Source organism: Passer montanus, unplaced genomic scaffold (assembly GCF_014805655.1).
Source record: "Passer montanus isolate IOZ18808 unplaced genomic scaffold, ASM1480565v1 scaffold9, whole genome shotgun sequence".
Lineage (NCBI taxonomy): Eukaryota > Metazoa > Chordata > Aves > Passeriformes > Passeridae > Passer > Passer montanus.
The window spans coordinates 4,684,998-4,697,013 of record NW_024374367.1 but is presented as its reverse complement, the minus strand read 5'-3'; the positions used below and the strand labels follow the sequence as shown (position 1 = coordinate 4,697,013).

The 12,016-nt window shown below is 36.0% G+C and overlaps 1 protein-coding gene across 10 annotated transcripts in view; it reads left to right on the top strand.

Annotated features, from left to right (window-relative positions):
• The window catches only part of ERC2 (ELKS/RAB6-interacting/CAST family member 2), a 420,178-nt gene that overhangs the window by 56,130 nt on the left and 352,032 nt on the right, over nt 1-12,016 (top strand). For all 10 annotated transcript variants that reach the window (XR_005626125.1, XR_005626124.1, XR_005626132.1 and 7 more), the window contains one exon: nt 738-1,154. Coding sequence is in view for 1 of the 10 variants with exons in the window: in XM_039695532.1 (XP_039551466.1) it covers nt 738-1,154 (417 nt within the window). In the remaining 9 variants the exon portion in view is untranslated. The remainder of the gene's footprint in view (nt 1-737; nt 1,155-12,016) is intronic.

Genomic DNA, 12,016 nt, shown 5'->3' with positions numbered 1-12,016 from the left:
TACTTTTTGTTGAATTCAGTTCTTTCTGTTGAATCTTCTTTGCTTGCATCTGACCTTTATTTATGTTGATTTTGCTTCATTTTTTCGTTTACCATGCTGTTCAGTTTTTGGATGCCAGAAGAACAAAGGTTTGTCCACTACTTGCAGTGAATTTCTTTTTAAAAATTCAGTATTGCTTATTGTGTTTTTTTTGTTTGCTTTTTAGAGATGCAGTAATCCTGTTTACTAAAATTTATAGCTTTAGCTTCCAAAATGAAAAAATGGAACCAACCAGTCCCAACTCAGTCCCTCCCCAACGTCCCCTTTAATTTTAGCGAGGGCTTTGATTGACTTTATGAACATCAGTGCTGCTGAGCACCACAAAGAGCAGATTTATCTTTAGTCTATGAGGTAATTTAGAAAACATGGAATACTGAGTCTTTGAGCTTTGTAGGTACTCATTGATTGTTCTAATGGATGTGTCACTGCCTAGTGTTTGCATTTGTTGCTATTAATTTTATCTGTAGCTGGCATTATTTTGTGTCTGTGTATGTTGTCGTCTTTTTTCTTTCTAGAAGCACTTGAAAGATATCATTACAAATATTGTCACCTGCATTTGATATTTTATAAGATCATTTGGTATATTTTCATTACTAATTCTAATGACTTTTTGTAACAGCATACAACAAAGCTTTAATCAAATACTAATTCTACGATCAGATCCTAAGCTAATTTTTCTTTTGTCTTCTTTATTGCAGCATCTGCAAATGACAATCCAGGCACTTCAAGATGAGCTTAGAACCCAGAGAGATCTTAACCATCTTCTCCAGCAAGAAAGTGGGAACCGAGGGGCTGAGCATTTTACCATTGAGCTCACGGAGGAGAATTTTCGAAGACTTCAGGCAGAACATGATAGACAAGCTAAAGAGCTCTTCCTGTTGAGAAAAACTCTAGAAGAAATGGAGCTTAGGATTGAAACACAAAAGCAAACACTAAATGCCAGAGATGAATCAATAAAAAAGCTTCTAGAGATGTTGCAAAGTAAAGGTTTGCCTTCTAAAGGAATGGAAGATGACAATGAGAGAACTCGAAGGATGGCAGAGGCTGAATCTCAGGTTAATCATTTAGAAGTGATTTTAGATCAGAAGGAGAAGGAAAACATGCATCTTAGAGAGGTAACGAAAAACTCATTTCTTTATTTAAAATACATGTTTTTTGTTAAAAATAGTCATGGAACATGTTGCGGTTTCAGAAATGTAATTATTGAAGTGTTTTCTTTTTGTGCTCTAATTTTTGATGAAAAGGATGAAAAGGATAGCATGCATTTGTTTTAAATCTGTAATAAGTACTCAGCAGAACTGTATGATATTTGAAAGCAAGAATAAGAATATGGAAGAGAAGTAGGTATATTGGGGCTTACTGTTGCTGAAATGTTGCTTTACAAAATTTCTTTATCCTTTCATTTTGTTGAATTGATTCTGGCAAGTGAAGACTATACCTATGAAGAGGGAAGTGACACCTGCTGCTGCTCTAACTAAGGAGTCATGAGTGCATGCTACTGTGTGTTGGATTTTTATGCCTCTGGTGTTTGAAAAGAGTGTTTTAACATCATTTTCCTTCGATATAAACAAAGGCTTCTGCTTATCTGCATTTCTAATGTATTTTCATGTGGGGATACTCTCAGCTTTTTACATAAATATACTGTCATGTCACATGAAAACACTGTGCTGCTGGCTACTTAGAAAAACTAAATTTGATCCCAAGCCCACCTGCACCAGCTGCCTACATCACTTGTAAATGCATTTTTGGGGCTGGATTTGGGATGATTGGATTTGTACAATTGAAAGAAAATCTGGCCTGGTGTCAAGCCCATCTGCCCCTTTAGATCCCAGCAGTGTTCTCATGTGACTCTGTCAGGCAAGCAAGACAAGGCCAGTCTTCCTCACAAAGACCATGCTAAGAAGGGTGAAATTTTGCAGGGAGGTTATGGACAGCTACACACAGCAAGGGAAGTCAGAAGAAACACTTCTGTTCACTTAGAAACTCAGCAGCAGTGTGGTCACTGAAAACATCAGTTTGCATGACAGCTCAAAGCACAAATGAAATTAGTGCAAGAGCTTAAGAATTAAGCTTGAGATTAGGAACAGCTATTTACATCTAGGGACTGTTGGCAAAATATTTTCTTTGCTATGGACAAATTATTTTCTATTTAGCTTATGTTCTTCTCTAACCTAGAATATGCACTGAGGACTCAGTATTTTCTGCTGCCCATTTGAAGCTTAGCAAGTGGAAAATTTCATTATATGTTTTAGTAAAGTTTTCTTGTGAAGATGTAGATCCGGAATTTTTCACAGGCAGAACTTTAATTAAAATGGATGTAAAACATAATGGATTCTGAAAGGAATTATATACGGAGCTAATGATACTGAATTTGTGACGAGGAAGGGTTGTGGAATAAGGTCTATAAAATAGAAGACAAGTTTCTGGATGTAGGTCTGCATACACTGTTTTCAAAGATGGTTGATTGTGTGGTTGTATTTCATGTGTTGTATCAGTGTCAATTAAGTTTGTGAACCCTAATTTGGCGATATATGCGACATGAGGAAATTTGAAGTTTCTAATGAGAAGGGTCATCAAGAACAGTGAGAAATAGAACTAAATTGAACTTGAAAAAATAGATGAAATAGAAGCTTCCAAGTAAAGTCCGATTGGCATCCAGTTAACTGATTAGGCCAAGACATGCTGAAAGGAGATATTATTACTATCTATAGACTGTGCATGTTTCTCCTGTATTTATACTGAATTAATTTGATGCTCCCCCCCAAGTTGTTCTCAGGGGCAGGGAAAAGTGTTGTTTCTCCCTCAGTTTATGTGATAATATACAAGTTGTCTTTTGTCTGGAGTGTTGCAAGTGTAGAATGGGATTTACTGCTAATGGCATGCTGATATACCTTGGTAAGTGATCAAAATTTTACTGGATTTGTTGCCTGGAATCTGTCCCAGCCAGATTGGCAGGAACTGTCTAATATTTTGGACATTTTGGCTCATGATTTCATTGTTTTTATAGGAATTCAAGGCTTTGGGTGCAGTTGCTCTCTTTCTGTTGCACACAGTATTTATAGATTTTATTTTTATTTTTAAGTTTCTGCATATTTGAAGTTGTAGGGAGCTTGGAAGTATGATGTGTAGGCTGTAGGAACTCTTTAGAAACAAAATGTTTTAATAGGTGCCTGTTTGTTTATCCAGGACTCTGGATTTTATTGTTCTGGTGGACTCTTGGAAAATGTACTGAGGTTCAAATATTTTTTTTGCTTTTTTAGTTATGGAAAGTTGTCTGCATGCTTTGAAGTAACACCAGACATTATGTATAGTTTAAAAGTATTACGTATTTGTTAAAAGTCCAAATAGATCAACCTTTGATCTTTATGTGTAGCTCAGTAAATCCTTGTTCTGCAGTGCTCATTTGAATTTCTGTCTCTGCTTTTAGTCTTCATCCTGCACAATACAGGTTCTCAGCATGATAAAACAGAGGTTACTGGGTTGAATCTTCTGCAGCAAACTGCCTAGTGGATTGATTCTTTTTTCCATAACAAGTGTTTGTAGTTTTTCATCTTAACTGTGTAAATCACCTGGCAGTGTTACTGAACATTTTTTTTTCCCTCCTGAGAATGCTTTAAAAGTAAGCTAGAACTTGGATACATTCTTAATGACTTTCATTCATGAAGTATTTAGAATTCACTTAAATTGTGTTAATCTTTCTATACCCTTAACAAAATATTTGTCATTTTAGAACATAATCTAAAATATTCTGCTTTCTTTGTTTTTACAGGTTGGAGTATACCTCAAGTGTTGAGTGTATTTCTGAGAAAGTAGTATTGGGTCATGTGTAATGTTCTGTTTGCTGAAATCCTGGATGGCTTTTTTTCTCTTTAATTAGTTTTGCTATTTTATTTCTGCTGCTGCACTTGAAATTGTCTGTGCCAGGGGAGATTCAAGGGGAATTCTTTAATGGAAAAGGTTGTTAAATGCTGGAATGGACAACATGAGGAAGTGATGGGGTCACCATCCCTGAAGGTGTCAGGAAATGACTGGGTTTGGCACTCAGTGCCATGGTATGATTGACAAGGTGGAACTTTTCAAAGACTTGAGACTTGATGGTCTTGGATGTCTTTTCCAGCCTTAATGACTTGATTCTGTGAAACAAGGATGATAAAATTCTGTGTAGCATCATATGAAGTTATTCAACAAATAGGGTTTGTTTGTGGCAGTTTACCTTTACAGTGATAGATTCTGCTGAAGTTTACAGCAGAAGGAGTGCTGTCTGGGGAAAAAAAGTTAACATGGTGCAAATCAAGTTGAGTATGGAAAAAATTAACTGAAGACAGCTGATTTTATACAGCCTCAACACTACATTAAAATGTAATGTAGAGGTGGACTTCTTATAAGCCCTTTGCTGTTGGTATTTAATTTAAAATTACTTTCAATCTGAATTTTTCAGTTAATGAAATCTAATTGTGTACCAACCTAGCTAGAAGAAGGTCAAGTCTTACATGTTGAGCTTTTGACCATGTTTTCCCCTAATGCAGCCATAATTTTCTCTCTCATGCTGTTCATGACTTAGTTCATTCATTTATTTGTTGATTCATTTTGTTCATCTTTTAGGTAATTGAACATGGTGTGTAGAAAGCTATTAATGATCACTGGTGGGTGATAGTTTCACCAAACCAGAGAATTAAATTACCATGTTGTGAGAGAAACTGAAGCAAGTGGTCTTGAAACACTGGGAATTAAGGACCACCTTGTCAATGCACCTGTATCTCAAATGAATGTCAGTTCTCTCTCCTTGACCTGCATCCCCTGAGCACTGATCCTACAAGGAGTTAAATTGTGAGGGAGGTGTTCTTTGTTACTCCACAGCTGCTTTTGTCTAGTTCGTAACTTTTTCACTTTTTCACTTAACTAGATAGAGAGAAATAACTTCTTGTTTTCTGTTGGACTCTGCCACCTTGTCAATTATTAGTTCTCTGGCAGTTTCACACATGTACATTATCAGAAATAAATATCCTACTGTCTGATTGGCTGGTTATTCAAGAATCATGCAAAAATGTCTTGTTTTTAAGCCATGGATTGCTTCTTGCCTTTCCCCCACCCACCTCCATGAGTAGCCTCAGCAGGTATTTGATAATTATAGCTGCCTTCAAAGATCTGGAAGTTCTCCAGGTTTTATATGGTACTTCTTAGAGAAAGTACAGGTGAGAGTAATGTATTTGGTTGGTGTACTAGAGGCAGAGAAACAACTCTGAAAAATAAAACTTTTTTTTTTCCTTAATTTGCTTTCATATTCTTGTAGGAGGTACAGGCTAGCTGTGAGGTGTTGACTTGATGGTCCTCAAAGATTATACCTTTCTGCAGTGTGCAATCCACACACTTTTAAACTTTGTTCCACAGAAGCAAACTTGTGATGACAGTTTTATTCAAGCTTTGTGTTTCAGGGCCTTAGAAATGGCAAATGTGAGGCACATTATAGAGCAGAAGGAGAGTGAAGCTGAAGTTGGAATCCTGCTCTTTTACAGGAATAGCAAAGAATGTCAGTGTCAGCAAGGTTCACTAAAATGTTGGGAAATAAGCTGTGTAAAAAATGGGGTTAGATTTCTTTTCTTTATCAAGGAATTTAAAATCTAGGCGATAAGCTTTCACAAGGATAGCAGGATTCCCAGCTTGGAGAGAGTTATAGCAAAGGTTTCCTTAGTTCCTGATTCACAAAGCAAGAGAGAACAAATGTAGCTCTGAGTAACAGTGTGAGCACGTGTTTCTGCTGCAGTTGGGAAATGGAGCCTCTTAAAAGAGTGCTGAGCTCTGTTTCATGCTTTTGGAGGATTTCTGCCCAGATTGCACTTGGTTTTCCATCACTGTTAAACTGAATCCTATGCCTTTAACTAACTAATCTCACTAATATAATTTTTTAGTGTTTTTCAAAAGCAGATGAACTTTATTGTTGTTTTCTGAAAAAAAAAAAAAAAAGGAATAGCTTATGCTTTGATAAGAAAATGAATGTATCCTGTGGGGAACATAGTGCTCTTTGCAAGTACACTTAAGGAAAAGGACGTTCTTGGTTTGTTAGTGATTGAAAATCTGTCTTGAAGCCATAACGTCATACTATGACTTTCTTCACGTTCAGAATTAAATATAAAGATCACTAAATATATATTCTTGTCAGAAAACACAAGATGCCTGCCTTAAAGTTCTTAAATTGGTTATCACATGTCTCTTCTAGAATTTTAAATAAACATTTGTTCCTCTATAACTTTGGGAGAACTGTAGGTAATATGGGGTTTTTATCATGTGGAAATCTAGCACAGATGTTTGGTATTACTTTTTTTTAAACATAGTGACCACACATTATTTACCCTAAGTACCATTAAGTATTTTTTTATTATTGCTATTAAAAACTTGCCTAAGGCAAAGTCCCACTAAGTCTCTAGTGAAGTCAAATGTTAAAATTCCAGCAAGTATTTTATTATATATACATACATGTATATTACACATGCCCCTCTATGTACAACATACAATTTCACTAAAACAAATTCTGAGATCATATAGGACTTTATATACACATTTTAACTCTTATCTTGCATGTATTCTTAAAATAATGTTGTTGCTCATGGTTTAAAATTACAGCTTTTTGTATTTAGTAGAAAGGAGAACAACACATCTTTATAATAATTTAAAGTGTACTTCTAAACTTTCAAGGGGCTTTTTAAAACTTTGCTCTATCTTTGAACTCAGCTTGGTCAAATAACGAAGGCTGCTGATAGGATTTGAACTGCCATCATGAATTAGTTATTGCATGTTTTTAAAGTTATTAATGGAGCAAAGTTCCTTCTTCCACTGTGAATAGAACAGATGCCTTGCAGACTTTTGGTGTTTACTGTAAATGTCTTACACTGGAGCCAGTAGTAATTTACTAAGGAAATGCTTTATTGACACCAAACGTTTCTTCCCTGAAGTTGGTTACACAGATTAACATTCTAGACTGAGCTTTTTTATTAGGTTCATTAGTACCTCTTTCCTTTTATTTCTCCTGCCTCAAATCAAAATATTAATCTTATCATTTGCTCTAAAGACAATTGCTTTTTCTCAAAATATCAGTGGTAATATGTGTTGTTAAGGTGACCCCTTAAGTATGCAGAAGGACGCTGCAGTGTTGGCAGTTGCTGGAGACATGAGAAAGTAGACAGAACCCGATTATGCTCTAGAGAACAGTTGCTACTTCTAACATAGCTCATTCAGATTTTGCTATGCCCTGTGATATTCTTGCCAGGGTGCTTGGTTGCAATAGTTTTTATAACTCCATGAAGGATTGGAAAGCTTTGTTCATTTAGAAATCACTTTCTTTAAAAGCAGGATTGACCTCCATGACACCAGCACCACTAGTTTGGAATCTCATATATGAGAAAGCTGTCAGTTTGAAACTGCCATGTCTCATACTAACAACTAAAAAAATTATTTTTTGGAAGAGGAAAAAACCAGATCCATAAATAAGCTGGATTTCTGTACCTTTCCATCTGTGGAGATGATCAGTATTGATCCTGCCAGAATTTCTGCAAAGTGCATCCTTTAGAAGGCAATCTGGAGACTGGCTTAAATTGATGTAATTCGACTGTTGTCCCCAGACATAAAATACTGTCTTTGCAAGGCTCTTTGCTCATTTCACACATTTACTATTTTCTGGTAGCATGTTAAGATTTTGGAGACAGGCCACAATGAAATAGAGAAAAATGATCAATTTTGGTTTCTTTCATATTCCCTGTTCTGTAAATGTGCTGCTACTCATTTCTGTGCCAATAACTTCATTTTTCTATAATGTAATTAACTTTCACTAGCTCTGTCTTCCTGTCCTTTTTTTTGTATGAATGACTATAGCTCATGGAGGTGAGGCACAGCTCTGAGATGTTAATGTATTTTCTCAGAATCAGAACTGAATTTCCAGGAAAGGGGAGAGTTGAATTGCATGTACACTTCCCTGATTTAGACCATCTCTGTTAGCTGAGTTGAAATTCCTTTGTCTTAGGAAACATTCAGCCTTTTACCTGGACTGGAAATCCATGTATTGTCACACGAGCTGGAGTTGCAGAAAACTTCAACAGGCCAATCTCCTGTCAGAGTCTATATCTGTATATATACATATATATGTATGAGCACACTTTTTCTCTTGCAAGGATGCAAAGACTCAAAAGAAAAAAAGTTTTTTCATCTTTTAAAAACAACCTTCTCCCTCCTCTGCCTCCCAGTCTGCTAAAAAAGAAGCTTTTCATTTGCTAATTTTTTTCCTTGTACAAGTCATAAACTCTGTGTAAGAAAATGAGTTTAGCCTTGGTATGTGCTGGCTTATTTTAGTAATGAAAGTGGAAGTTTTATTGTAGGTATTAGAACACAGCTAATAATGTAAACCCTTTCTAAAATTTCACCTAAAACTCAACTTAATGAAGGAAAAGTGTAATGTTAGATTAAACTGTTTAAACAAAACGGTATTTCTGATTTAGTGAACAGATGATCATATCCTAATTTTATAGATGTAGTTTTGGCTTGTGAGGCAATCCTGAAAATAGGATAATAGGAAATTTTGTTTGGTTGTTAACAGTTTGAGGCTGGCATTCCAACATGATTATAAGTCTCTCAATATATTTATGCACAAATACAAAATTAGATAATGGCTATAAACATATTGCATCTCCCTATAAATATTTGACTAAAATATTGGTGAATAACCCCAATAATGCTCTGAAAGACATATCCAGCAAAAATGTGGATATGTTTGAGAGCACTGAGGACAAAATTCTGTTCATGTGGGTTTTTTTGAGTCAGATGAGGTCAGTGGGATTTACTGATTTAAGGGGAATAGGATTAGATTTGAGAGAATAAATGAATCCAGACTTGGTTACTGGTAGGCTGCTGCACTGTTGGAAGGAAATAGTTTGCTGTAGCTTTTCTGTAGGTAGAGCTAATGTCTTCACCTGCTTGGTTTATTTCCATATATCAGCACATCATCTTCTCCCTGAAACATAACCCTTTACAAAACAAAACAACCCAAATATTTTAGAGCCGTTTATGTCCAATGAGTGCATTTAAGATAGTTCTGTATGTTCACTGCCCTGCTTTTTATGGAATTCAATTGAATGTATTCTTTCTAAACACACACTTTGTGTTCTCTCCTAGAGACTTGTGATAATGGAAGATTTTTTACATAGTCAAAGTTCAACTGATGAAAAGAAAAAAAAAATCTAATGATTATCAGAGAGATGCTTAGTCAGCTGATGGCTGTATTTGGTAACAGCAAACAGGTTCTCAGTGGTGTTTCACTGCCTGCTGTATGCTCCATTGACAGAGTTCTTACGCTGCCATTGCTCTGCAATGTTGTCTCATTTCCAATTGCATTCAGACCAGGGTTTTTGGGGAAGAACTTCCAAATGGGGTAATAAAGGGCTATTTATTCAAGGGAATGAGCTTCACGCACCTTTCTCCTTAAAGTATTCATGTGGAGAATGTATTATTTTAATTTGCTAATAGATAATTAACATCTAGTTATCTATTTTTTTATAGTCACACTGCTTTAATTAGCTTTGACTCTTACACATTTAATTTCCCTGAATATAGATTTATTGATGAAACTACATAGGCTTTAGGTTTTAGATTTATAACAATGAATACATGCTAAAATATGTGGTTTTATTTCCTTTAGCTCATTATTTGACTCAAAACTAAACATTGGAAAAATATTTCTCTAATGCATAATCTTTAGAAGGAGAACTTCAGGAATTTCTCAGTTCATGAGATTCTTTCAACAAGTTCTTGCAAATACTGACTTAATTAAATTTTCACTTTTTCATTATCTGCTGAATTTTTGCAAGGTTCATTAACTAGAGTAGTGGTCTTTGGATACTGAGCAAGAAACAGTGCATTGGTTACTGTTTGAAAGTATGAGGAAAAAAAATGAGGCCCATAATAATTTGTAAAAATCAGCCAGTAGCTAAATTGAAGATTTGCATCCTTCATGTAGAGCATGAAGGCACTAGATGGCTCTCTTGAACGAGGATTGTTTTTCAGCCTTGTTTTCACAGACAATCTCACCCTATTTGTTATTTTTCATTGCTCATTTTAGAGTGGGAATCAATGCAAAGACAATTCCACACAGATTTGATTTGAGTCTATGATCTGGATGCAGTTTAGTTCTCAGCTAAGTCTGAGGACCAAAGCGAGGGGACTGAAAAGGACAGTGCAGCTTTCTACAGAAAATCAGGATGGCAGCCTGAAGGGATTGGTGGAATTCGGTCCCACTGTGTTAGTCAAGGATTGTAATTTGATTTGCAAAAGTTAGAGCAAACTAAGGGGTCATTTTCCTCTTTGAATGGATTGGAGTTTCATCGTATCTGCTCTGATACTGCAACACATCTGAAAGCACATTGGGGAACCAGCAGTGCTCATTTCAGGTGTTAGCAAGTTTTTAGCAGTGCTGAATTAAACCACAGCCTCTCTCAGCTTGGAGCACCTGTGAGACACTGGGCATTCCCATGGGTTCCTTGTTTCAATATCTGGAGGAAGAAGAAGCTGCCATTCAAAAGAACAGTGTTTTCATGGAGAAAGCACATTTCTATGCTACATCTTAAGAATTATAGGCGGTGTCATTGCTGATGAAGTTTTCTGTCCCCAGCTATGAGTAATTAAGCTTGCTGCTATTTGCTATTTCATAAGTGATTGTGCAGGTGTCAAATAGATGAGAAGACCCAATATGCTATCTGCTCAATTGTCTTTGCTGTCATCTATTAAACATCTGTTTTGATGAAGTGTTACAGGATCCTTGGGGAATTACCACTCTGATAATTCTGTAAGATGGAGCATTCATTCTCTCTTTCTTTAAAAATTATTTAAATTTTTTTTTTTTACCTGAAAATGAAAGATGCTTGTGAAGGTTTCTATAGCTTGAGAAACATAATGATGAACAAATGTGTGGTAGACAGTTTTTCTGATTTTGTAGTGCCTTTATGCATACATGCCACAAACAACTTTTTCCCCTTGTATAGCTTTCTCACAAAGGAAGTAGAATCTATATTCTATTTAAAAATGTACTATTGTAGCACAGGAGGAAGGATTTTTGTTGCAGATGCATTGTTATCCCTACAAAAACGTTGGTCTGTTTCAGAGCCTTGGTGGACTGAACACCTGCATGTTTCAGTCAGAGCAATCAGTTTGTTCTCACTTGTTCCTGATCTGCCTGGAGAGAGTAATTTTCAGCTCTCAACTTGCAGATGGCATATTTTCACATAGGAGGACATGTGGCAGAGAAAAGATTTTCTGCTGATAACAAGTTTCAGAAACCATTATCAAAATAATGTTACCTTTCAGCCTCTCAACAGTATTGTGAGTGTTTACAGAGGTCTTGGCAGTGCTTCCTCCCCATCTGCACCATTAAGGCACAGCATGATTGGCCAGAAAAAGGAATTCTTACCAAGAGATTGGGAACAGACAAGCACGGGCCCCCAAGAAAAAAGTTCATTTTAACACCAGCTCAGATAATAGAATTTATCAAAACAATAGTGGGCTTCAGGATGGTAAGATGGAGCTTCTGGAAGGATTCCAAACTGGGGCTTCTTTGATCATTTGTTTCTGCTGTGTCCTTCAGCAGGAGGGGTTTCTTGTCTCCATCACATGTATCTGGAAGCCAGGTGCCACAATCAAAATTCATCTTTAATTATTAACCATTTTTTTTTTCTGAATGGCTTGCTTTCCAGTGAAGTCTAAAAAAAAAATAGTTTAAACATCCAGAAGACCTGAATGGTTTTTGTGTCTGATAGAAAAATAGCATTAGAAATTTTCATAAAAACTTGCCTTTTATTTCTCTGGAAACAAATTATGAGCGCATTATTAGCAGGCTGAATATTCCCAGTATATGAATTTATGGTTGTTGAACTTCACAAGCATCTTTCATTCAGTTTTGTGGAGCTTTAGGTCTAATGTCAAATGCGTTTGAATATTGCCTGTG